The sequence below is a fragment of the Coturnix japonica genome, chromosome 5, assembly GCF_054131305.1.
Source record: "Coturnix japonica strain WE chromosome 5, WE-NBRP24, whole genome shotgun sequence".
NCBI lineage: Eukaryota > Metazoa > Chordata > Aves > Galliformes > Phasianidae > Coturnix > Coturnix japonica.
Genome location: NC_140667.1, coordinates 49,438,627 through 49,465,492, shown reverse-complemented (window position 1 = coordinate 49,465,492; position 26,866 = coordinate 49,438,627). Strand labels below are relative to the sequence as shown.

The window sequence follows — 26,866 nt, the reverse complement described above, 5'->3', positions numbered from 1 at the left end:
AGAGCTCCTCACAGATCTTCTCTGCATTCAAAGAATCACAAGATTGGAAAGGACCTACAAGATCATCTAGTCCAACCACCCTCCCATGACCATTACTACCACAGGATACTAAACCATATCTTGTAGCTCCTCATCCAGGAGGGGATATGAGATAGAACACTTCCAGTGCATCTAGAACACTTCAAAATACTTTCTGTAAATTTTCTCTTCATAACATACAAAAATGAATATATTTTTACAACCATTATTATAAATATAGGTAATAAATACAGACAATTATTGTAACTTCTATTTACTGCAGTGTTTTGCAAAGAAGGCGCGCCTTCTTAAATCTATGTATTACAGTCATGTAATTTATTTACTTAATAGTAATAACAATCTACTTAATTATCTACTCCATTTTTAGGATTTTTTTTAATGTAGCAGGTACATAATGTGAATACGAAGCTCAATTTTCTATATATTTCATACTACCTGTTTTGCTCTGTGTTGTTTCCATATTATTTTACAACTTATTTAGTAACTACCATTTGTTCTTTCAGGATAAAGAACTCAGTGAAACCATTCCTGAAGAAACACTGCACATTTCAGGAAAAGCTACTTCAGAAGAAGACAGAGAAACCTTAATTGTAAACCAAAGGGTAGGAAGAAGCAAAAGACCTAAAAAAGACAGATTATCATGGCCAAAATTCCAGTCAATTAAAAATAAAAAGATACTGGGACACAGAAGATCTCACAGTACATCAGATGCATATGAGCCTGCTATACAGGATATTTCCCCTACAAGCACAGATACAGAGTCTCAACAAGAAATTCATATCAAACAAAAAAAAGGAAGCCAAAAGAAACTGAAGTTCCCTAGTATTGGATTCAGAATGCACAGATCCAAAACAGAAAATCAAGACAAGCAAAAAAAAGAAATAAGTACTACATTGTTATATGAAAAACAAAAGATACATAATGAAGATATGAGCCTGGAAGGTCCTGAAATACTGACTGTTGAATATACTGCTTCAGCTTCTGAAATGGAAACAGAGGAATTAAATGAAACTTCAACAAAAGACAAAAAATATGTGGAAAATGGTATTCCCACTTACGCAAAAAAGTGCCCTGAAGTTGAAATAAGCATTAAAAATGAAAAGGAAAATGAATCAACATTGAAGTATACTGCACCTGAAGTACAAGATAAAACAAGAAAAGTATCAAAGCCCAGTTTAGAAGCAGATCTGAAAGAAACACCAACAAAACAAGCACCAAAAACATCATCAAAATCCCGAAAAAAGAAACAAAAAGGAACAGAAGATAAAACAGAAGGAGAAAATGGAATTAAAGGAGACATAATGGATCACAAAGCAAAAGTGTACATAGAGGAAAGAGATTTAGAAATAGGTACAGCTAGAGCTGAATTACAGCCATGCGAGACAATGGAAACAAGACAAAAACAAGAAGAAGATGACAAACAGTTACCAAAAGACAGCAAAGTTGAAAACAATTTCACAGTAACAAAAGAAAATACAGAAGACAAAAACATAAAGAGAACTGACAAAACATCAATGATTGAAATTGCAGAAATGAAAGAAGAAAAAGATGTTGATGAAAAAGAAATAAAACAAAGATTACCAAAGTTTAAACTACCTACATTCACCTGGGGAACTGCAAAGGATGAATCACTGAAAACAGAAAAGCACAAAACTGACAAGATGACTACCAAAGCGCCCAAAGTCGAGGTGGACGTCAGCGTGCCCAAGCTGGACGCCAGCCTGCCTGAGGCAGAGGTCAAGGCCGGTGCCATCGACATCAGCATCTCAGCCGCCGACATCAAGCCGCCCGCCGTGGAGGGCTCCCTCGACATCCAGGCGCCCAAGATCGACGTAAAGGTGCCCTCTGCTGAAGGCTCGCTCGACGGAGCCGAGCTGGAAGACCCGGGCCTCAAAGGCAAGTTTAAGATGCCCAAGTTCGACAAGCCCAAATTCGGCGTGTCGGTGCCCAAGGCGGAACTGCCCGAAGGCGAGGTCAGCCTGCCCAGCGCAGAGGTCGAGCTGCCCTCCGGCACCGTGACGGTCACAGGGGAAGGCCCCTCCCTGGACCTCAAGGTTGACACTGCCGGTGCCAAAACAGAAGGGGCTGGCTGGAAACTGGAAAAGCCCTCCCTGAAAATGCCCAAAGCTGACATCAAAGCCCCCAAGGTGGACATCAGCCTGCCCTCCGTCGACATCACCCTTCCAAAGGCCGCCGTCGACCTGCAGGCGCCCGAGGCGACGCTCAGCCTCGAAGGGGAAGCAAAAGCCCCAGAGAAGGAGGCCACGAAGGCAAAAGACGGCAAGTTCAAAATGCCCAAGTTTGGCATGCCTTCCTTTGGCTGGTCCAGCAGCAGAGAGGCCAAGGGCACCGTAGCCGCCGATGTGGACGTGAGCCTCAAGGAGCCCCAGCTGACGGCACCCTCGGCAACCGCCGAAGTCGACGTGACCCTGCCCGGGGCCGAGATCCAAGCGCCTGGCGTCGACGTGACCATCGAGGCGGCCGCCGGCGCAGAAGCGGAGAAAGGACGGTTCAAAATGCCTGATGTCAAGATGCCCAGCGTCAAGCTGCCCAAAGTCAAAGCTCCCCACGTGCAGGTCAGCCTGCCAAAGGCCGAGATCTCGCTGCCCAAAGCCCAGGGCGAAATCACCGAGGGCGAGCTCGCCCTGCAGGGCCCCGATGCTGAAGGCAGCCTGGACGTGGCTGCCGGCAAAGCGGAGGGCGGCGGCATGAAACTACACATGCCAAAAGTCAAGGTGCCCAGCGTGGCCTTCTCCAAGCCGACCGTCAAGGCGTCCAAAGTCGAGGTGGACGTCAGCATGCCCAAGCTGGACGCCAGCCTCCCTGAGGCAGAGGTCAAGGCTGGCGCTGTTGACATCAGCATCTCAGCCGCCGACATCAAGCTGCCCGCCGTGGAGGGCTCCCTCGACATCCAGGCGCCTAAGGTCGACGTGAAGGTGCCCTCTGCCGAAGGCTCGCTCGACGGAGCCGAGCTGGAAGCCCCGGGCCTCAAAGGCAAGTTTAAGATGCCCAAGTTCGACAAGCCCAAATTCGGCGTGTCGGTGCCCAAGGCGGAACTGCCCGAAGGTGAGGTCAGCCTGCCCAGCGCAGAGGTCGAGCTGCCCTCCGGCACCGTGACGGTCACAGGGGAAGGCCCCTCCCTGGACCTCAAGGTTGACACTGCCGGTGCCAAAACAGAAGGGGCTGGCTGGAAACTGGAAAAGCCCTCCCTGAAAATGCCCAAAGCTGACATCAAAGCCCCCAAGGTGGACATCAGCCTGCCCTCCGTCGACATCACCCTTCCAAAGGCCGCCGTCGACCTGCAGGCGCCCGAGGCGACGCTCAGCCTCGAAGGGGAAGCAAAAGCCCCAGAGAAGGAGGCCACGAAGGCAAAAGACGGCAAGTTCAAAATGCCCAAGTTTGGCATGCCTTCCTTTGGCTGGTCCAGCAGCAGAGAGGCCAAGGGCACCGTAGCCGCCGATGTGGACGTGAGCCTCAAGGAGCCCCAGCTGACGGCACCCTCGGCAACCGCCGAAGTCGACGTGACCCTGCCCGGGGCCGAGATCCAAGCGCCCGGCGTCGACGTGACCATCGAGGCGGCCGCCGGCGCAGATGCGGAGAAAGGACGGTTCAAAATGCCCGACGTCAAGATGCCCAGCGTCAAGCTGCCCAAAGTCAAAGCTCCCCACGTGCAGGTCAGCCTGCCAAAGGCCGAGATCTCGCTGCCCAAAGCCCAGGGCGAAATCACCGAGGGCGAGCTCGCCCTGCAGGGCCCCGATGCTGAAGGCAGCCTGGACGTGGCTGCCGGCAAAGCGGAGGGCGGCGGCATGAAACTACACATGCCAAAAGTGAAGGTGCCCAGCGTGGCCTTCTCCAAGCCGACCGTCAAGGCGCCCAAAGTCGAGGTGGACGTCAGCGTGCCCAAGCTGGACGCCAGCCTCCCTGAGGCAGAGGTCAAGGCCGGCGCCGTCGACATCAGCATCTCAGCCGCCGACATCAAGCTGCCCGCCGTGGAGGGCTCCCTCGACATCCAGGCGCCTAAGGTCGACGTGAAGGTGCCCTCTGCCGAAGGCTCGCTCGACGGAGCCGAGCTGGAAGCCCCGGGCCTCAAAGGCAAGTTTAAGATGCCCAAGTTCGACAAGCCCAAATTCGGCGTGTCGGTGCCCAAGGCGGAACTGCCCGAAGGCGAGGTCAGCCTGCCCAGCGCAGAGGTCGAGCTGCCCTCCGGCACCGTGACGGTCACAGGGGAAGGCCCCTCCCTGGACCTCAAGGTTGACACTGCCGGTGCCAAAACAGAAGGGGCTGGCTGGAAACTGGAAAAGCCCTCCCTGAAAATGCCCAAAGCTGACATCAAAGCCCCCAAGGTGGACATCAGCCTGCCCTCCGTCGACATCACCCTTCCAAAGGCCGCCGTCGACCTGCAGGCGCCCGAGGCGACGCTCAGCCTCGAAGGGGAAGCAAAAGCCCCAGAGAAGGAGGCCACGAAGGCAAAAGACGGCAAGTTCAAAATGCCCAAGTTTGGCATGCCTTCCTTTGGCTGGTCCAGCAGCAGAGAGGCCAAGGGCACCGTAGCCGCCGATGTGGACGTGAGCCTCAAGGAGCCCCAGCTGACGGCACCCTCGGCAACCGCCGAAGTCGACGTGACCCTGCCCGGGGCCGAGATCCAAGCGCCTGGCGTCGACGTGACCATCGAGGCGGCCGCCGGCGCAGATGCGGAGAAAGGACGGTTCAAAATGCCCGACGTCAAGATGCCCAGCGTCAAGCTGCCCAAAGTCAAAGCTCCCCACGTGCAGGTCAGCCTGCCAAAGGCCGAGATCTCGCTGCCCAAAGCCCAGGGCGAAATCACCGAGGGCGAGCTCGCCCTGCAGGGCCCCGATGCTGAAGGCAGCCTGGACGTGGCTGCCGGCAAAGCGGAGGGCGGCGGCATGAAACTACACATGCCAAAAGTCAAGGTGCCCAGCGTGGCCTTCTCCAAGCCGACCGTCAAGGCGCCCAAAGTCGAGGTGGACGTCAGCGTGCCCAAGCTGGACGCCAGCCTCCCTGAGGCAGAGGTCAAGGCCGGCGCCGTCGACATCAGCATCTCAGCCGCCGACATCAAGCTGCCCGCCGTGGAGGGCTCCCTCGACATCCAGGCGCCTAAGGTCGACGTGAAGGTGCCCTCTGCCGAAGGCTCGCTCGACGGAGCCGAGCTGGAAGCCCCGGGCCTCAAAGGCAAGTTTAAGATGCCCAAGTTCGACAAGCCCAAATTCGGCGTGTCGTTGCCCAAGGCGGGACTGCCCGAAGGCGAGGTCAGCCTGCCCAGCGCAGAGGTCAAGCTGCCCTCCGGCACCGTGACGGTCACAGGGGAAGGCCCCTCCCTGGACCTCAAGGTTGACACTGCCGGTGCCAAAACAGAAGGGGCTGGCTGGAAACTGGAAAAGCCCTCCCTGAAAATGCCCAAAGCTGACATCAAAGCCCCCAAGGTGGACATCAGCCTGCCCTCCGTCGACATCACCCTTCCAAAGGCCGCCGTCGACCTGCAGGCGCCCGAGGCGACGCTCAGCCTCGAAGGAGAAGCAAAAGCCCCAGAGAAGGAGGCCACGAAGGCAAAAGACGGCAAGTTCAAAATGCCCAAGTTTGGCATGCCTTCCTTTGGCTGGTCCAGCAGCAGAGAGGCCAAGGGCACCGTAGCCGCCGATGTGGACGTGAGCCTCAAGGAGCCCCAGCTGACGGCACTCTCGGCAACCGCCGAAGTCGACGTGACCCTGCCCGGGGCCGAGATCCAAGCGCCCGGCGTCGACGTGACCATCGAGGCGGCCGCCGGCGCAGATGCGGAGAAAGGACGGTTCAAAATGCCCGACGTCAAGATGCCCAGCGTCAAGCTGCCCAAAGTCAAAGCTCCCCACGTGCAGGTCAGCCTGCCAAAGGCCGAGATCTCGCTGCCCAAAGCCCAGGGCGAAATCACCGAGGGCGAGCTCGCCCTGCAGGGCCCCGATGCTGAAGGCAGCCTGGACGTGGCTGCCGGCAAAGCGGAGGGCGGCGGCATGAAACTACACATGCCAAAAGTCAAGGTGCCCAGCGTGGCCTTCTCCAAGCCGACCGTCAAGGCGCCCAAAGTCGAGGTGGACGTCAGCGTGCCCAAGCTGGACGCCAGCCTCCCTGAGGCAGAGGTCAAGGCCGGCGCCGTCGACATCAGCATCTCAGCCGCCGACATCAAGCTGCCCGCCGTGGAGGGCTCCCTCGACATCCAGGCGCCTAAGGTCGACGTGAAGGTGCCCTCTGCCGAAGGCTCGCTCGACGGAGCCGAGCTGGAAGCCCCGGGCCTCAAAGGCAAGTTTAAGATGCCCAAGTTCGACAAGCCCAAATTCGGCGTGTCGTTGCCCAAGGCGGGACTGCCCGAAGGCGAGGTCAGCCTGCCCAGCGCAGAGGTCAAGCTGCCCTCCGGCACCGTGACGGTCACAGGGGAAGGCCCCTCCCTGGACCTCAAGGTTGACACTGCCGGTGCCAAAACAGAAGGGGCTGGCTGGAAACTGGAAAAGCCCTCCCTGAAAATGCCCAAAGCTGACATCAAAGCCCCCAAGGTGGACATCAGCCTGCCCTCCGTCGACATCACCCTTCCAAAGGCCGCCGTCGACCTGCAGGCGCCCGAGGCGACGCTCAGCCTCGAAGGAGAAGCAAAAGCCCCAGAGAAGGAGGCCACGAAGGCAAAAGACGGCAAGTTCAAAATGCCCAAGTTTGGCATGCCTTCCTTTGGCTGGTCCAGCAGCAGAGAGGCCAAGGGCACCGTAGCCGCCGATGTGGACGTGAGCCTCAAGGAGCCCCAGCTGACGGCACTCTCGGCAACCGCCGAAGTCGACGTGACCCTGCCCGGGGCCGAGATCCAAGCGCCTGGCGTCGACGTGACCATCGAGGCGGCCGCCGGCGCAGATGCGGAGAAAGGACGGTTCAAAATGCCCGACGTCAAGATGCCCAGCGTCAAGCTGCCCAAAGTCAAAGCTCCCCACGTGCAGGTCAGCCTGCCAAAGGCCGAGATCTCGCTGCCCAATGCCCAGGGCGAAATCACCGAGGGCGAGCTCGCCCTGCAGGGCCCCGATGCTGAAGGCAGCCTGGACGTGGCTGCCGGCAAAGCGGAGGGCGGCGGCATGAAACTACACATGCCAAAAGTCAAGGTGCCCAGCGTGGCCTTCTCCAAGCCGACCGTCAAGGCGTCCAAAGTCGAGGTGGACGTCAGCATGCCCAAGCTGGACGCCAGCCTCCCTGAGGCAGAGGTCAAGGCTGGCGCTGTCGACATCAGCATCTCAGCCGCCGACATCAAGCTGCCCGCCGTGGAGGGCTCCCTCGACATCCAGGCGCCTAAGGTCGACGTGAAGGTGCCCTCTGCCGAAGGCTCGCTCGACGGAGCCGAGCTGGAAGCCCCGGGCCTCAAAGGCAAGTTTAAGATGCCCAAGTTCGACAAGCCCAAATTCGGCGTGTCGGTGCCCAAGGCGGAACTGCCCGAAGGTGAGGTCAGCCTGCCCAGCGCAGAGGTCGAGCTGCCCTCCGGCACCGTGACGGTCACAGGGGAAGGCCCCTCCCTGGACCTCAAGGTTGACACTGCCGGTGCCAAAACAGAAGGGGCTGGCTGGAAACTGGAAAAGCCCTCCCTGAAAATGCCCAAAGCTGACATCAAAGCCCCCAAGGTGGACATCAGCCTGCCCTCCGTCGACATCACCCTTCCAAAGGCCGCCGTCGACCTGCAGGCGCCCGAGGCGACGCTCAGCCTCGAAGGGGAAGCAAAAGCCCCAGAGAAGGAGGCCACGAAGGCAAAAGACGGCAAGTTCAAAATGCCCAAGTTTGGCATGCCTTCCTTTGGCTGGTCCAGCAGCAGAGAGGCCAAGGGCACCGTAGCCGCCGATGTGGACGTGAGCCTCAAGGAGCCCCAGCTGACGGCACCCTCGGCAACCGCCGAAGTCGACGTGACCCTGCCCGGGGCCGAGATCCAAGCGCCCGGCGTCGACGTGACCATCGAGGCGGCCGCCGGCGCAGATGCGGAGAAAGGACGGTTCAAAATGCCCGACGTCAAGATGCCCAGCGTCAAGCTGCCCAAAGTCAAAGCTCCCCACGTGCAGGTCAGCCTGCCAAAGGCCGAGATCTCGCTGCCCAAAGCCCAGGGCGAAATCACCGAGGGCGAGCTCGCCCTGCAGGGCCCCGATGCTGAAGGCAGCCTGGACGTGGCTGCCGGCAAAGCGGAGGGCGGCGGCATGAAACTACACATGCCAAAAGTCAAGGTGCCCAGCGTGGCCTTCTCCAAGCCGACCGTCAAGGCGCCCAAAGTCGAGGTGGACGTCAGCGTGCCCAAGCTGGACGCCAGCCTCCCTGAGGCAGAGGTCAAGGCCGGCGCCGTCGACATCAGCATCTCAGCCGCCGACATCAAGCTGCCCGCCGTGGAGGGCTCCCTCGACATCCAGGCGCCTAAGGTCGACGTGAAGGTGCCCTCTGCCGAAGGCTCGCTCGACGGAGCCGAGCTGGAAGCCCCGGGCCTCAAAGGCAAGTTTAAGATGCCCAAGTTCGACAAGCCCAAATTCGGCGTGTCGGTGCCCAAGGCGGAACTGCCCGAAGGTGAGGTCAGCCTGCCCAGCGCAGAGGTCGAGCTGCCCTCCGGCACCGTGACGGTCACAGGGGAAGGCCCCTCCCTGGACCTCAAGGTTGACACTGCCGGTGCCAAAACAGAAGGGGCTGGCTGGAAACTGGAAAAGCCCTCCCTGAAAATGCCCAAAGCTGACATCAAAGCCCCCAAGGTGGACATCAGCCTGCCCTCCGTCGACATCACCCTTCCAAAGGCCGCCGTCGACCTGCAGGCGCCCGAGGCGACGCTCAGCCTCGAAGGGGAAGCAAAAGCCCCAGAGAAGGAGGCCACGAAGGCAAAAGACGGCAAGTTCAAAATGCCCAAGTTTGGCATGCCTTCCTTTGGCTGGTCCAGCAGCAGAGAGGCCAAGGGCACCGTAGCCGCCGATGTGGACGTGAGCCTCAAGGAGCCCCAGCTGACGGCACCCTCGGCAACCGCCGAAGTCGACGTGACCCTGCCCGGGGCCGAGATCCAAGCGCCCGGCGTCGACGTGACCATCGAGGCGGCCGCCGGCGCAGATGCGGAGAAAGGACGGTTCAAAATGCCCGACGTCAAGATGCCCAGCGTCAAGCTGCCCAAAGTCAAAGCTCCCCACGTGCAGGTCAGCCTGCCAAAGGCCGAGATCTCGCTGCCCAAAGCCCAGGGCGAAATCACCGAGGGCGAGCTCGCCCTGCAGGGCCCCGATGCTGAAGGCAGCCTGGACGTGGCTGCCGGCAAAGCGGAGGGCGGCGGCATGAAACTACACATGCCAAAAGTCAAGGTGCCCAGCGTGGCCTTCTCCAAGCCGACCGTCAAGGCGCCCAAAGTCGAGGTGGACGTCAGCGTGCCCAAGCTGGACGCCAGCCTCCCTGAGGCAGAGGTCAAGGCTGGCGCCGTCGACATCAGCATCTCAGCCGCCGACATCAAGCTGCCCGCCGTGGAGGGCTCCCTCGACATCCAGGCGCCTAAGGTCGACGTGAAGGTGCCCTCTGCCGAAGGCTCGCTCGACGGAGCCGAGCTGGAAGCCCCGGGCCTCAAAGGCAAGTTTAAGATGCCCAAGTTCGACAAGCCCAAATTCGGCGTGTCGTTGCCCAAGGCGGGACTGCCCGAAGGCGAGGTCAGCCTGCCCAGCGCAGAGGTCGAGCTGCCCTCCGGCACCGTGACGGTCACAGGGGAAGGCCCCTCCCTGGACCTCAAGGTTGACACTGCCGGTGCCAAAACAGAAGGGGCTGGCTGGAAACTGGAAAAGCCCTCCCTGAAAATGCCCAAAGCTGACATCAAAGCCCCCAAGGTGGACATCAGCCTGCCCTCCGTCGACATCACCCTTCCAAAGGCCGCCGTCGACCTGCAGGCGCCCGAGGCGACGCTCAGCCTCGAAGGAGAAGCAAAAGCCCCAGAGAAGGAGGCCACGAAGGCAAAAGACGGCAAGTTCAAAATGCCCAAGTTTGGCATGCCTTCCTTTGGCTGGTCCAGCAGCAGAGAGGCCAAGGGCACCGTAGCCGCCGATGTGGACGTGAGCCTCAAGGAGCCCCAGCTGACGGCACTCTCGGCAACCGCCGAAGTCGACGTGACCCTGCCCGGGGCCGAGATCCAAGCGCCTGGCGTCGACGTGACCATCGAGGCGGCCGCCGGCGCAGATGCGGAGAAAGGACGGTTCAAAATGCCCGACGTCAAGATGCCCAGCGTCAAGCTGCCCAAAGTCAAAGCTCCCCACGTGCAGGTCAGCCTGCCAAAGGCCGAGATCTCGCTGCCCAAAGCCCAGGGCGAAATCACCGAGGGCGAGCTCGCCCTGCAGGGCCCCGATGCTGAAGGCAGCCTGGACGTGGCTGCCGGCAAAGCGGAGGGCGGCGGCATGAAACTACACATGCCAAAAGTCAAGGTGCCCAGCGTGGCCTTCTCCAAGCCGACCGTCAAGGCGCCCAAAGTCGAGGTGGACGTCAGCGTGCCCAAGCTGGACGCCAGCCTCCCTGAGGCAGAGGTCAAGGCCGGCGCCGTCGACATCAGCATCTCAGCCGCCGACATCAAGCTGCCCGCCGTGGAGGGCTCCGTCGACATCCAGGCGCCCAAGATCGACGTGAAGGTGCCCTCTGCTGAAGGCTCGCTCGACGGAGCCGAGCTGGAAGACCCGGGCCTCAAAGGCAAGTTTAAGATGCCCAAGTTCGACAAGCCCAAATTCGGCGTGTCGGTGCCCAAGGCGGAACTGCCCGAAGGCGAGGTCAGCCTGCCCAGCGTAGAGGTCGAGCTGCCCTCCGGCACCGTGACGGTCACAGGGGAAGGCCCCTCCCTGGACCTCAAGGTTGACACTGCCGGTGCCAAAACAGAAGGGGCTGGCTGGAAACTGGAAAAGCCCTCCCTGAAAATGCCCAAAGCTGACATCAAAGCCCCCAAGGTGGACATCAGCCTGCCCTCCGTCGACATCACCCTTCCAAAGGCCGCCGTCGACCTGCAGGCGCCCGAGGCGACGCTCAGCCTCGAAGGGGAAGCAAAAGCCCCAGAGAAGGTGGCCACAAAGGCAAAAGACGGCAAGTTCAAAATGCCCAAGTTTGGCATGCCTTCCTTTGGCTGGTCCAGCAGCAGAGAGGCCAAGGGCACCGTAGCCGCCGATGTGGACGTGAGCCTCAAGGAGCCCCAGCTGACGGCACCCTCGGCAACCGCCGAAGTCGACGTGACCCTGCCCGGGGCCGAGATCCAAGCGCCCGGCGTCGACGTGACCATCGAGGCGGCCGCCGGCGCAGATGCGGAGAAAGGACGGTTCAAAATGCCCGACGTCAAGATGCCCAGCGTCAAGCTGCCCAAAGTCAAAGCTCCCCACGTGCAGGTCAGCCTGCCAAAGGCCGAGATCTCGCTGCCCAAAGCCCAGGGCGAAATCACCGAGGGCGAGCTCGCCCTGCAGGGCCCCGATGCTGAAGGCAGCCTGGACGTGGCTGCCGGCAAAGCGGAGGGCGGCGGCATGAAACTACACATGCCAAAAGTCAAGGTGCCCAGCGTGGCCTTCTCCAAGCCGACCGTCAAGGCGCCCAAAGTCGAGGTGGACGTCAGCGTGCCCAAGCTGGACGCCAGCCTCCCTGAGGCAGAGGTCAAGGCTGGCGCCGTCGACATCAGCATCTCAGCCGCCGACATCAAGCTGCCCGCCGTGGAGGGCTCCCTCGACATCCAGGCGCCTAAGGTCGACGTGAAGGTGCCCTCTGCCGAAGGCTCGCTCGACGGAGCCGAGCTGGAAGCCCCGGGCCTCAAAGGCAAGTTTAAGATGCCCAAGTTCGACAAGCCCAAATTCGGCGTGTCGGTGCCCAAGGCGGAACTGCCCGAAGGCGAGGTCAGCCTGCCCAGCGTAGAGGTCGAGCTGCCCTCCAGCACCGTGACGGTCACAGGGGAAGGCCCCTCCCTGGACCTCAAGGTTGACACTGCCGGTGCCAAAACAGAAGGGGCTGGCTGGAAACTGGAAAAGCCCTCCCTGAAAATGCCCAAAGCTGACATCAAAGCCCCCAAGGTGGACATCAGCCTGCCCTCCGTCGACATCACCCTTCCAAAGGCCGCCGTCGACCTGCAGGCGCCCGAGGCGACGCTCAGCCTCGAAGGGGAAGCAAAAGCCCCAGAGAAGGAGGCCACAAAGGCAAAAGACGGCAAGTTCAAAATGCCCAAGTTTGGCATGCCTTCCTTTGGCTGGTCCAGCAGCAGAGAGGCCAAGGGCACCGTAGCCGCCGATGTGGACGTGAGCCTCAAGGAGCCCCAGCTGACGGCACCCTCGGCAACCGCCGAAGTCGACGTGACCCTGCCCGGGGCCGAGATCCAAGCGCCCGGCGTCGACGTGACCATCGAGGCGGCCGCCGGCGCAGATGCGGAGAAAGGACGGTTCAAAATGCCCGACGTCAAGATGCCCAGCGTCAAGCTGCCCAAAGTCAAAGCTCCCCACGTGCAGGTCAGCCTGCCAAAGGCCGAGATCTCGCTGCCCAAAGCCCAGGGCGAAATCACCGAGGGCGAGCTCGCCCTGCAGGGCCCCGATGCTGAAGGCAGCCTGGACGTGGCTGCCGGCAAAGCGGAGGGCGGCGGCATGAAACTACACATGCCAAAAGTCAAGGTGCCCAGCGTGGCCTTCTCCAAGCCGACCGTCAAGGCGCCCAAAGTCGAGGTGGACGTCAGCGTGCCCAAGCTGGACGCCAGCCTCCCTGAGGCAGAGGTCAAGGCTGGCGCCGTCGACATCAGCATCTCAGCCGCCGACATCAAGCTGCCCGCCGTGGAGGGCTCCCTCGACATCCAGGCGCCTAAGGTCGACGTGAAGGTGCCCTCTGCCGAAGGCTCGCTCGACGGAGCCGAGCTGGAAGCCCCGGGCCTCAAAGGCAAGTTTAAGATGCCCAAGTTCGACAAGTCCAAATTCGGCGTGTCGGTGCCCAAGGCGGAACTGCCCAAAGGCGAGGTCAGCCTGCCCAGCGTAGAGGTCGAGCTGCCCTCCGGCACCGTGACGGTCACAGGGGAAGGCCCCTCCCTGGACCTCAAGGTTGACACTGCCGGTGCCAAAACAGAAGGGGCTGGCTGGAAACTGGAAAAGCCCTCCCTGAAAATGCCCAAAGCTGACATCAAAGCCCCCAAGGTGGACATCAGCCTGCCCTCCGTCGACATCACCCTTCCAAAGGCCGCCGTCGACCTGCAGGCGCCCGAGGCGATGCTCAGCCTCGAAGGGGAAGCAAAAGCCCCAGAGAAGGAGGCCACGAAGGCAAAAGACGGCAAGTTCAAAATGCCCAAGTTTGGCATGCCTTCCTTTGGCTGGTCCAGCAGCAGAGAGGCCAAGGGCACCGTAGCCGCCGATGTGGACGTGAGCCTCAAGGAGCCCCAGCTGACGGCACCCTCGGCAACCGCCGAAGTCGACGTGACCCTGCCCGGGGCCGAGATCCAAGCGTCCGGCGTCAACGTGACCATCGAGGCGGCCGCCGGCGCAGATGCGGAGAAAGGACGGTTCAAAATGCCCGACGTCAAGATGCCCAGCGTCAAGCTGCCCAAAGTCAAAGCTCCCCACGTGCAGGTCAGCCTGCCAAAGGCCGAGATCTCGCTGCCCAAAGCCCAGGGCGAAATCACCGAGGGCGAGCTCGCCCTGCAGGGCCCCGATGCTGAAGGCAGCCTGGATGTGGCTGCCGGCAAAGCGGAGGGCGGCGGCATGAAACTACACATGCCAAAAGTGAAGGTGCCCAGCGTGGCCTTCTCCAAGCCGACCGTCAAGGCGTCCAAAGTCGAGGTGGACGTCAGCGTGCCCAAGCTGGACGCCAGCCTCCCTGAGGCAGAGGTCAAGGCCGGCGCCGTCGACATCAGCATCTCAGCCGCCGACATCAAGCCGCCCGCCGTGGAGGGCTCCCTCGACATCCAGGCACCTAAGGTCGACGTGAAGGTGCCCTCTGCCGAAGGCTCGCTCGACAGAGCCGAGCTTGAAGCCCCGGGCCTCAAAGGCAAGTTTAAGATGCCCAAGTTCGACAAGCCCAAATTCGGCGTGTCGGTGCCCAAGGCGGAACTGCCCGAAGGTGAGGTCAGCCTGCCCAGCGCAGAGGTCGAGCTGCCCTCCGGCACCGTGACGGTCACAGGGGAAGGCCCCTCCCTGGACCTCAAGGTTGACACTGCCGGTGCCAAAACAGAAGGGGCTGGCTGGAAACTGGAAAAGCCCTCCCTGAAAATGCCCAAAGCTGACATCAAAGCCCCCAAGGTGGACATCAGCCTGCCCTCTGTCGACATCACCCTTCCAAAGGCCGCCGTCGACCTGCAGGCGCCCGAGGCGACGCTCAGCCTCGAAGGGGAAGCAAAAGCCCCAGAGAAGGAGGCCACGAAGGCAAAAGACGGCAAGTTCAAAATGCCCAAGTTTGGCATGCCTTCCTTTGGCTGGTCCAGCAGCAGAGAGGCCAAGGGCACCGTAGCCGCCGATGTGGACGTGAGCCTCAAGGAGCCCCAGCTGACGGCACCCTCGGCAACCGCCGAAGTCGACGTGACCCTGCCCGGGGCCGAGATCCAAGCGCCCGGCGTCGACGTGACCATCGAGGCGGCCGCCGGCGCAGATGCGGAGAAAGGACGGTTCAAAATGCCCAACGTCAAGATGCCCAGCGTCAAGCTGCCCAAAGTCAAAGCTCCCCACGTGCAGGTCAGCCTGCCAAAGGCCGAGATCTCGCTGCCCAAAGCCCAGGGCGAAATCACCGAGGGCGAGCTCGCCCTGCAGGGCCCCGATGCTGAAGGCAGCCTGGACGTGGCTGCCGGCAAAGCGGAGGGCGGCGGCATGAAACTACACATGCCAAAAGTCAAGGTGCCCAGCGTGGCCTTCTCCAAGCCGACCGTCAAGGCGCCCAAAGTCGAGGTGGACGTCAGCGTGCCCAAGCTGGACGCCAGCCTCCCTGAGGCAGAGGTCAAGGCCGGCGCCGTCGACATCAGCATCTCAGCCGCCGACATCAAGCCGCCCGCCGTGGAGGGCTCCCTCGACATCCAGGCGCCTAAGGTCGACGTGAAGGTGCCCTCTGCCGAAGGCTCGCTCAACGGAGCCGAGCTGGAAGCCCCGGGCCTCAAAGGCAAGTTTAAGATGCCCAAGTTCGACAAGCCCAAATTCGGCGTGTCGGTGCCCAAGGCGGAACTGCCCGAAGGTGAGGTCAGCCTGCCCAGCGTAGAGGTCGAGCTGCCCTCCGGCACCGTGACGGTCACAGGGGAAGGCCCCTCCCTGGACCTCAAGGTTGACACTGCCGGTGCCAAAACAGAAGGGGCTGGCTGGAAACTGGAAAAGCCCTCCCTGAAAATGCCCAAAGCTGACATCAAAGCCCCCAAGGTGGACATCAGCCTGCCCTCCGTCGACATCACCCTTCCAAAGGCCGCCGTCGACCTGCAGGCGCCCAAGGCGACGCTCAGCCTCGAAGGGGAAGCAAAAGCCCCAGAGAAGGAGGCCATGAAGGCAAAAGACGGCAAGTTCAAAATGCCCAAGTTTGGCATGCCTTCCTTTGGCTGGTCCAGCAGCAGAGAGGCCAATGGCACCGTAGCCGCCGATGTGGACGTGAGCCTCAAGGAGCCCCAGCTGACGGCACCCTCGGCAACCGCCGAAGTCGACGTGACCCTGCCCGGGGCCGAGATCCAAGCGCCCGGCGTCGACGTGACCATCGAGGCGGCCGCCGGCGCAGATGCGGAGAAAGGACGGTTCAAAATGCCCGACGTCAAGATGCCCAGCGTCAAGCTGCCCAAAGTCAAAGCTCCCCACGTGCAGGTCAGCCTGCCAAAGGCCGAGATCTCGCTGCCCAAAGCCCAGGGCGAAATCACCGAGGGCGAGCTCGCCCTGCAGGGCCCCGATGCTGAAGGCAGCCTGGACGTGGCTGCCGGCAAAGCGGAGGGCGGCGGCATGAAACTACACATGCCAAAAGTCAAGGTGCCCAGCGTGGCCTTCTCCAAGCCGACCGTCAAGGCGCCCAAAGTCGAGGTGGACGTCAGCGTGCCCAAGCTGGACGCCAGCCTCCCTGAGGCAGAGGTCAAGGCCGGCGCCGTCGACATCAGCATCTCAGCCGCCGACATCAAGCTGCCCGCCGTGGAGGGCTCCCTCGACATCCAGGCGCCTAAGGTCGACGTGAAGGTGCCCTCTGCCGAAGGCTCGCTCGACGGAGCCGAGCTGGAAGCCCTGGGCCTCAAAGGCAAGTTTAAGATGCCCAAGTTCGACAAGTCCAAATTCGGCGTGTCGGTGCCCAAGGCGGAACTGCCCGAAGGCGAGGTCAGCCTGCCCAGCGCAGAGGTCGAGCTGCCCTCCGGCACCGTGACGGTCACAGGGGAAGGCCCCTCCCTGGACCTCAAGGTTGACACTGCCGGTGCCAAAACAGAAGGGGCTGGCTGGAAACTGGAAAAGCCCTCCCTGAAAATGCCCAAAGCTGACATCAAAGCCCCCAAGGTGGACATCAGCCTGCCCTCCGTCGACATCACCCTTCCAAAGGCCGCCGTCGACCTGCAGGCGCCCGAGGCGACGCTCAGCCTCGAAGGGGAAGCAAAAGCCCCAGAGAAGGAGGCCACGAAGGCAAAAGACGGCAAGTTCAAAATGCCCAAGTTTGGCATGCCTTCCTTTGGCTGGTCCAGCAGCAGAGAGGCCAAGGGCACCGTAGCCGCCGATGTGGACGTGAGCCTCAAGGAGCCCCAGCTGACGGCACCCTCGGCAACCGCCGAAGTCGACGTGACCCTGCCCGGGGCCGAGATCCAAGCGCCCGGCGTCAACGTGACCATCGAGGCGGCCGCCGGCGCAGATGCGGAGAAAGGACGGTTCAAAATGCCCGACGTCAAGATGCCCAGCGTCAAGCTGCCCAAAGTCAAAGCTCCCCACGTGCAGGTCAGCCTGCCAAAGGCCGAGATCTCGCTGCCCAAAGCCCAGGGCGAAATCACCGAGGGCGAGCTCGCCCTGCAGGGCCCCGATGCTGAAGGCAGCCTGGATGTGGCTGCCGGCAAAGCGGAGGGCGGCGGCATGAAACTACACATGCCAAAAGTCAAGGTGCCCAGCGTGGCCTTCTCCAAGCCGACCGTCAAGGCGCCCAAAGTCGAGGTGGACGTCAGCGTGCCCAAGCTGGACGCCAGCCTCCCTGAGGCAGAGGTCAAGGCCGGCGCCGTCGACATCAGCATCTCAGCCGCCGACATCAAGCCACCCGCCGTGGAGGGCTCCCTCGACATCCAGGCGCCTAAGGTCGACGTGAAGGTGCCCTCTGCCGAAGGCTCGCTCGACGGAGCCGAGCTGGAAGCCCCGGGCCTCAAAGGCAAGTTTAAGATGCCCAAGTTCGACAAGTCCAAATTCGGCGTGTCGGTGCCCAAGGCGGAACTGCCCAAAGGCGAGGTCAGCCTGCCCAGCGCAGAGGTCGAGCTGCCCTCCGGCACCGTGACGGTCACAGGGGAAGGCCCCTCCCTGGACCTCAAGGTTGACACTGCCGGTGCCAAAACAGAAGGGGCTGGCTGGAAACTGGAAAAGCCCTCCCTGAAAATGCCCAAAGCTGACATCAAAGCCCCCAAGGTGGACATCAGCCTGCCCTCCGTCGACATCACCCTTCCAAAGGCCGCCGTCGACCTGCAGGCGCCCGAGGCGACGCTCAGCCTCAAAGGGGAAGCAAAAGCCCCAGAGAAGGAGGCCACGAAGGCAAAAGACGGCAAGTTCAAAATGCCCAAGTTTGGCATGCCTTCCTTTGGCTGGTCCAGCAGCAGAGAGGCCAAAGGCACCGTAGCCGCCGATGTAGACGTGAGCCTCAAGGAGCCCCAGCTGACGGCACCCTCGGCAACCGCCGAAGTCGACGTGACCCTGCCCGGGGCCGAGATCCAAGCGCCCGGCGTCGACGTGACCATCGAGGCGGCCGCCGGCGCAGATGCGGAGAAAGGACGGTTCAAAATGCCCGACGTCAAGATGCCCAGCGTCAAGCTGCCCAAAGTCAAAGCTCCCCACGTGCAGGTCAGCCTGCCAAAGGCCGAGATCTCGCTGCCCAAAGCCCAGGGCGAAATCACCGAGGGCGAGCTCGCCCTGCAGGGCCCCGATGCTGAAGGCAGCCTGGACGTGGCTGCCGGCAAAGCGGAGGGCGGCGGCATGAAACTACACATGCCAAAAGTCAAGGTGCCCAGCGTGGCCTTCTCCAAGCCAACCGTCAAGGCGCCCAAAGTCGAGGTGGACGTCAGCGTGCCCAAGCTGGACGCCAGCCTCCCTGAGGCAGAGGTCAAGGCCGGCGCTGTCGACATCAGCATCTCAGCCACCGACATCAAGCCGCCTGCCGTGGAGGGCTCCCTCGACATCCAGGCGCCTAAGGTCGACGTGAAGGTGCCCTCTGCCGAAGGCTCGCTCGACGGAGCCGAGCTGGAAGCCCCGGGCCTCAAAGGCAAGTTTAAGATGCCCAAGTTCGACAAGCCCAAATTCGGCGTGTTGGTGCCCAAGGCGGAACTGCCCAAAGGCGAGGTCAGCCTGCCCAGCGCAGAGGTCGAGCTGCCCTCCGGCACCGTGACGGTCACAGGGGAAGGCCCCTCCCTGGACCTCAAGGTTGACACTGCCGGTGCCAAAACAGAAGGGGCTGGCTGGAAACTGGAAAAGCCCTCCCTGAAAATGCCCAAAGCTGACATCAAAGCCCCCAAGGTGGACATCAGCCTGCCCTCCGTCGACATCACCCTTCCAAAGGCCGCCGTCGACCTGCAGGCGCCCGAGGCGACGCTCAGCCTCGAAGGGGAAGCAAAAGCCCCAGAGAAGGAGGCCACGAAGGCAAAAGACGGCAAGTTCAAAATGCCCAAGTTTGGCATGCCTTCCTTTGGCTGGTCCAGCAGCAGAGAGGCCAAAGGCACCGTAGCCGCCGATGTGGACGTGAGCCTCAAGGAGCCCCAGCTGACGGCACCCTCGGCAACCGCCGAAGTCGACGTGACCCTGCCCGGGGCCGAGATCCAAGCGCCCGGCGTCGACGTGACCATCGAGGCGGCCGCCGGCGCAGATGCGGAGAAAGGACGGTTCAAAATGCCCGACGTCAAGATGCCCAGCGTCAAGCTGCCCAAAGTCAAAGCTCCCCACGTGCAGGTCAGCCTGCCAAAGGCCGAGATCTCGCTGCCCAAAGCCCAGGGCGAAATCACCGAGGGCGAGCTCGCCCTGCAGGGCCCCGATGCTGAAGGCAGCCTGGACGTGGCTGCCGGCAAAGCGGAGGGCGGCGGCATGAAACTACACATGCCAAAAGTCAAGGTGCCCAGCGTGGCCTTCTCCAAGCCAACCGTCAAGGCGCCCAAAGTCGAGGTGGACGTCAGCGTGCCCAAGCTGGACGCCAGCCTCCCTGAGGCAGAGGTCAAGGCCGGCGCCGTCGACATCAGCATCTCAGCCACCGACATCAAGCCGCCCGCCGTGGAGGGCTCCCTCGACATCCAGGCGCCCAAGGTCGACGTGAAGGTGCCCTCTGCTGAAGGCTCGCTCGACGGAGCCGAGCTGGAAGCCCCGGGCCTCAAAGGCAAGTTTAAGATGCCCAAGTTCGACAAGCCCAAATTCGGCGTGTCGGTGCCCAAGGCGGAACTGCCCGAAGGCGAGGTCAGCCTGCCCAGCGCAGAGGTCGAGCTGCCCTCCGGCACCGTGACGGTCACAGGGGAAGGCCCCTCCCTGGACCTCAAGGTTGACACTGCCGGTGCCAAAACAGAAGGGGCTGGCTGGAAACTGGAAAAGCCCTCCCTGAAAATGCCCAAAGCTGACATCAAAGCCCCCAAGGTGGACATCAGCCTGCCCTCCGTCGACATCACCCTTCCAAAGGCCGCCGTCGACCTGCAGGCGCCCGAGGCGACGCTCAGCCTCGAAGGAGAAGCAAAAGCCCCAGAGAAGGAGGCCACGAAGGCAAAAGACGGCAAGTTCAAAATGCCCAAGTTTGGCATGCCTTCCTTTGGCTGGTCCAGCAGCAGAGAGGCCAAGGGCACCGTAGCCACCGATGTGGACGTGAGCCTCAAGGAGCCCCAGCTGACGGCACCCTCGGCAACCGCCGAAGTCGACGTGACCCTGCCCGGAGCCGAGATCCAAGCACCTGGCAGTGGTGTTATCTCTATTTTATCTTTTGCGAAGGAGGAATCCAAAAGTTCTTTCTTTAGTATGCCCAGAGTTTCACTTTCAAAAAGTTCAAAGAATGATCTTCAAAGTAAGTCTAGTATTGAATGTTCTGAGTCAGAATCTATTTGCTATTCTGTATCTGAGCAGTCTCCTGCAGTTATTTCTGGTGGTGTTGCAAGTAAACTTGTTCCTGACTTTAAGGGAGACGTCTCTTCTAAAAGTAGTAAATTTCGAATTCCTAGTTTGGGTTTCTCCAAAGTTGATATTAGTTCTAAATTTGAACAAGATTCCCCATTATCAAAAGGGGATATAACTCTTACCAAATATCAAACTAACGTTTCAGAATCTGAATTAAAACTATCATCTTCTGCTGATATGAATATTTCTTTTACGGATTTTGAGATTTTGAATGTAGATGGTTCTTGTGAGGAAGGAATTATGAAGCCAGGAGTTGTGAAAACGCTACCTGCTGAGGTGTCTGTTGGTGACACTGAGTACACTGTTAAAATTCCTAAATTCAGAAAACCTAAGTTTGGAATTTCTTGGTCAAAAGGAAAACAGTTAGAAAGTGACATTGGTTCCAAAACGGAAACTGAATTTTCCAAGGAAAAGATGACATCTGAAATGTTTGATGTTGAAAATCCATCTCAGATTCCTGAATCTGAGTTTGGCCTAAAATTGCAAAAGCCCTCACCTGAATTTGCTGCAGGTGAATCCAAGTTGGATGTTAATCTCCCATCACCAGATGTTACTATGCCAAAATTAGAAATGGATATCCGTGGCCCAGAGTACAGGAAAGAGCAGGAATTAATTTCTGATGAGAAGGACACTGAGGAGAAAGAAAGCAGATTTAAAATGTCAAAATTTAAACTACTGCCATTTAGTTGGTCTCCAAAGAAAGAAGCTGTTGCTCCTTCTGAGGCTGAAGGACATATGGGAGAATCCACTATTTTACCTGGAGATACAGAATCTAAATTAGCACCAATTACCCCTGAGAATCAAGACCTTCATGTGGAATTAGATATAGCAACAGGAAAAGATGGTGTAAAGGGCAAAACCAAGAAGTCTCAATTTATCATGCCAAAGATCTCACTTACTAAAGTGAAGGGTCAAAAAGTCCAGGGCTCTCTGCCCATACTCGAAACTGATGTTTGTGATCTCATACAAGAAAAAAGTGGAGACGCTTCAGTACAGAAATCTGACAAAGGGAGTAGTGGAGAAACAGCAGAAATGAGTGTAAAGATGCCGAAAATTAGAGTTTCCACTGTGGAATTTTCCAAACCTGAAGTTGAAGGACCCAAAACAGAAATGGATATTAGCATGCCTGCAGGTGAGGTCATACTTACAGCTTCTGAACAAGATGACCTAACTCTGAAATCAGCTTTTGATGTTATTCCTTCCTCAGATACTAAGATGACAACTGAGGCCTCGCTTGAGATGAAGAGTCCTGAGACAAGTGTTGAAAGATCATCAAGTGAAATTACCATGAGTGGTGTAGAAATAAAAGTTGAAGGTACTGAAGGGAAAACAAAAATGTCAAAATTCCAAATGCCCAAGTTTGGAATGACACTTTCTAAAGGGAAAGGATCAGAAAAGGAGGTCAGCCAAACCAGATCTGAAGCCAAGGTTTCCCAACTAAAAGCAATGACAGAAATAGCTGACATTGCCATGGAAGCACCAAATTTGGAGGTGGAATGTGGTGAAGGAAAAGAATCCTCTAGGTCTAAATTGAAAATAACCAAAGCTGAAAAGAAGGCACCAGAAGCTGATACTCACTTCTCAACAGGTGAGATTTCTGTCTTAAAAACAGACAGTGATGTTCAAGATTCAGACATGGCACTGAAAATTAAAGAGGAAACAAAGCGTGAGAATGAAGACGGAGAAGAGAAAGAAGGTCATTTCAAAATGCCAAAATTCAAACTTCCATCCTTCAGTTGGTCACCAAAGAAGGAAGCAACTGTTAAGGCGGATTCTGGAGCAAATTTAGAAGACAATAAAGTTGCTGCAGTGTCAGGTGGAATAGACATAGAAGTGGAAGGGACTGTAGCTGATGATCAAGGAGCCGGGCCTGCCCTTGATCTGGAAATACCTGCTGGAAAAGATCAACAAAAAAGTCCAATTAAAAAGCCTCAGTTTGTCATGCCTAAAATTTCACTTTCCAAGATCAAGATTCCCAAATCTCAAGGACATTCATCAAAAGTTGAGGCTGGAAGTACTGTAACTAAAACAGAAAGAGATGGAGTTGATTCAATACAGATACCTGATATAGAAAGAAGTCATTCCACACAGACAGAAGAAGGGGCACAAATAAGCATAAAAACAGCTGCAGTTAAGAGCCCCAATTCAGAGCTTTCCAAAACTGAAGCCTTCCAAGCTGATCTGGGAGTCAGCTCAGCCAAGACTGATGCTGCTATGACTGCCTCAGAGGAGAGTTTCCAACGGGTTGCCCTAAAATCAAGTTCTGATAAAGATTCAATTCAAAAAACAGGCATTGAGTTCCCTGAAGGAGAAACTTCAGTTGAACCAAGAAACATCAAAATAGCAACTGAAGGATCATTAGTTATGGATGGAAGAAAGACGAAATTGGAAGGTCACGACATACAGATTAAAATGCCCAAATTCCAGAAGCCAAAGTTTGGAATCTCCCTGACAAAAGGGAAAGGCCCAGAGCCAGAGATCAGCTCTCCAAAATCAGAAGCTGAGCTACCTCAGCTGAAAATGACAACAGAAGTAGCTGATATTGCGGGGAGAGTGCCAGCATCAGAACTCACATCTGATATGTCAGATCCTGAGCTAGAGGTTTATGCTTCAAAGGCAAAAACACCTCAAGTCCTGACAGCTGTCACTGAAGCTCCAAAGGTAGACATGAGCCCCCAGTCAGAGTTTAAAGCAGTGACAGATGGACACACAGAGAGCCTTGAGGAGAAAGAAATCAAATCAGAAGAAGAAATGAAAGCTGAAGAAGCTCGGACTGAAGAACATCAGGGATGGTTTAAAATGCCAAAATTCAAAATACCAGGATTTGGCCGCACATCCTTAAAGGAAAAGAAAGGTGATGGTGATGTTGAAAGAAGTCTGGAAAAACCTCAGGCAGGCATTCCTTCTGCTGAAGTACAAACTGAAGATAAAATTACTACTGGAAAAGAAGAGATTCCAAAATTAGGAGATTCTGTGGAGAGTTCTGTTATTAGCTTGCCAAAGGTAGAAGGAGATATTTTATTATCTGCAGAAAGAAGAAATAGCAGAGAAAGTATTCCAAAAACTGAAACGTATGCAGATGTAGTTAAGCGTGGTGCTGAAGGACAAAAAACACACAGTTCAGAATTCACAGTGTCTTCAGGGGGATTATCTAAAACAGAAATAAGTGCGTCAATAATTGACAAAGATAACAGTTCACCACGTAAGTTCCCTATGGGTACTCTGACTCTTCAAGAGCAAGAAGTTAAATTACAGGATATTGATACTTCAAAGGTAGAAAGCTCCACTGAACTAAAGACTTTCTGTGCAGAATTGAAAGCGTCATCAGGTGAAATTACTCTGGATGGAACACAGGAAAAAATAGATGCAAGTCTTCCAAAGGGAGAATTAGACCTTCAAAATCAAGGGAAAGTGATTAAAACAGTAAAGACAGGGACAAGTGAGATGAAATTTACAGGAAAAGACAGTGAGTTAAAATGGCCTACAGGTGAGTGGGCTACTGCAAAGGAATCAGAAGATGCTGTTCGTGTTACAGCTAAGATGGAAGATGTAAAGGTAGATGTTCCTAAAGTGAAAATGGATGTTGAAATTGAGAGGGTAGATACTGAAATGAAATGTCAAGTGAAATGTGTTGAAAAGGACATGTCTGCAAATGTGGAAGCGCAAGTAGAAGACAGAGCAGAAACAAGTAAAATTAAAACATACAAGTTTAAGATTCCAAAGTTTGGAGTATTGCATTCAGAAGTGAAGAGTTTTGAAGATGGTATCAGTTTGCCAAAGTCAGGAGTTGTTTCAGTGTCTAAAACTGAAATAGGCAGAGCGGAAATGCAGTTTCAAAAATCAGAAGGATCCATTGGCCTGACAAGTCCAACTTCAGATCACACAGAATCATCTACTAGAATAACAGTGGAAACAGTGGACAAATCACAAGATGGTCCAGAAGTAAATATAAAAATTCCCAAACTAAGAATACCAAGATTCACTTTCACAGGTCTCCCAAGTGAAGCTGATGTTTCACTGTCAAAAGTGGTAACAGATCCAAAAGGAACTAGTGCTGACATTGAAGTGGTGCATTTGCAAGCAAGCTCTACTACCCCTGAGGAAATACCAGAGACTCTGGAAGGCGATATTAAAAAAGCAAAAAGCAAAATTCTAACGCTGATTGAACCTGACATTAAAACAGCACAGATGACTGCTACCATAGATTCCTGCCTTTCAAATGCGGGGCAAGACATTCATTGGTCATACATAGAAGGCCAAGAAGTAAGAGAGAAAGTAGAACCTGAACATGTTTCTATTGAAAGGTGTGAAATTTACTCTACCCAGATAGTGAAGGAATCAGAGATTCTCTCATCAGAAGTAAAAACTGCTACTTTGGGATTTTCATTGCTCAAGGCGAAGTTGCCTGAATCACACAGCAACTTAGAAGTGCTAGTCCAGCAGAGCCCATCAATGGAAAATACATCTGTGAACAAATCTGAACGTTCTGATGAAAGTTTTGCAGTAACTGCACAGAGGACTGACACTGCTGAGCTTAAACCATCTGACAAACCATACAGCAATGTTGAAGAATCTAGTGGAATGATAGGTTTACCTTCAGCATTTGCTGCTGAAGTAAAGCCCTCCAGTAAACCTGAAGAGAATCATCCTGATAAGGCACCAGAGAAAGTAACTGCCTTATCTCTAAAGGTAACTCCTTCCTCTAAAGATGGGGATACAGCTGAAGCACAAGAAGACGAAGAGAAGTATGTAACTAATGAAAAAGAAAAGACTGACAGCAAAAGATCTCCTGGAAGATTCAAATTTTGGCTTCCAAGTATTGGCTTTTCATCTTCTGGTGATGAAACAAGTTCAGATTCAAAAACAGAAGTAAAAAAATCAGAAGAAACGAGGTCAGAAGATACGAAACCTGCTGACACATCAGTTAGTGATTCTTCTAAGCAAACTGAAAAAACTGGATGGTTCAGATTTCCCAAACTGGGTTTCACATCTCCTTCCAAAAAGGCTAAGACTGTTGACAAAGAAGAGACAGGTCATAAAGAGAGAAGAATATCAGATGAAGACAGCCCTTCAGATAAACCTGATGTGTTTTTTGATGCACAAGAAAGCTTATCACCTAAAGAAGTAGGAGAGAGTGAAAAACAAGAAATCGGTGGGACCTCATCTAACATTCCAGTTTCTCAAACTATCGTTACATCTTCAGCAAGGACTGAGCTGATCTTGTTGGAGGAAGAAAAAGCTCGTCAACTTAATATCCCTGGAGATACAACCAAATGAAGACTGTCTCCTGCCAACCACCCAGTGAAAACAGAATAATCTACACTGAGATAACAGAAAAAAAAGAAAAAAGAAAGTTTTCCTAATTTGCCAGTAACCAAAAATTAAACAAAACCTTAAGGTGACATTTATAAAAAACAGTTCCTTGAAGAGAATTTACCACATCTAAATCTTCCTGTACTTGAATGTGCTATACTGTGTAGTAATAAAAATACCGATCTTTCCAAATCTGCTCCAAAGGCAAAAACTGCTACAGGTACAGGAGAGTTCATAATAAAGTCTGAAAAAATACCTGAACCATGAAACCTTTGGAAGACTCAATTACAGTCAAATGTCTTGTTAAATATGCTTCTCAAAAACACACCAGTTAGGATTAGATGACATATTATTTGCAGAGCAGAGCATAAACTAGTACTATGAGAATTATATTTACCTGTTTAGATTTTGGATCTCTCGGACCTATTTTTGTTTTCTTACTAAAGCATCTTTCTTTATTTCAGCTCAAGTAGACACATACTCCACAATCATTTTAAAAAGGAAAATAAAAACAAAATACTAGTGTAGACAGACAGAGGCTTCACCCCTTCCTCTCTTCATATGTTCTTCTTTTTATTATCATGCTGGGTCATATTTAGCCTTAAAAGACTAATAAATAAATAAATTCAAGACCAAACAAACCAACACACCCCACATTTAATTATTTCACATTTTTAAGGTACCTAAATAATGGTGATAACTGTTATAAAAATGTGGATAAATAAATTTTTATGTGTATATTTACTGAATAGCTGAATGCACAGAATGATCTGCCACACTTCGGTGGAACTGCTTCAGATATTTTCTGGGAAAGGAGATGTATATAGTTATTTACCTCTTTGTTTATATTAATGCTTCTCTCAAGTGCACAGCCAAAAACAGAGTGCATATATGACAGCCTTCATATGTATCATTAAAACACTATATTCTTAATTCACAATAAATTCACTACATGAAAAGTAACACGAGTAGCCTGAATTACTGCTAGTGCCACCACCGTTGGCTCATCTTCAAAACCACAGCAGGAAACACCAGCTTAAATTTGCATAAGATTCGATTATCACCCACTGTCTGCTGAAATGGCTGCTTAATGGCAGCATGTTTTCTAAATACGATGGTGTTGGATGCAAACTAATCTGAGACTTTTCACCCATTGCATTTCTGAGTTTTGCAGATTTGCGTGTGCAGTTGAGCTTTGTGGTGCTTTTCTCGTCCTGTATTTTCTTTCTCCATATTCTCTTGACAACAGGGAAAAGAGACAAAATTGCTTA

At 55.6% G+C, this 26,866-nt stretch overlaps 1 protein-coding gene across 5 annotated transcripts in view; it reads left to right on the top strand.

Annotated features, from left to right (window-relative positions):
- AHNAK2 (AHNAK nucleoprotein 2) overlaps positions 1–26,558 on the top strand; it is a 68,529-nt gene extending 41,971 nt beyond the window's left edge. For 4 of the 5 annotated variants that reach the window (XM_085547788.1, XM_085547791.1, XM_085547792.1 and 1 more), the window contains one exon: positions 543–26,558. In XM_085547788.1, coding sequence (XP_085403914.1) covers positions 543–25,559 — 25,017 coding nt within the window. In that variant the 3' untranslated portion in view covers positions 25,560–26,558. The remainder of the gene's footprint in view (positions 1–542) is intronic. The other variant, XM_085547793.1, reaches the window with a different exon arrangement.
- The last annotated feature ends 308 nt before the right edge of the window (positions 26,559–26,866 follow it).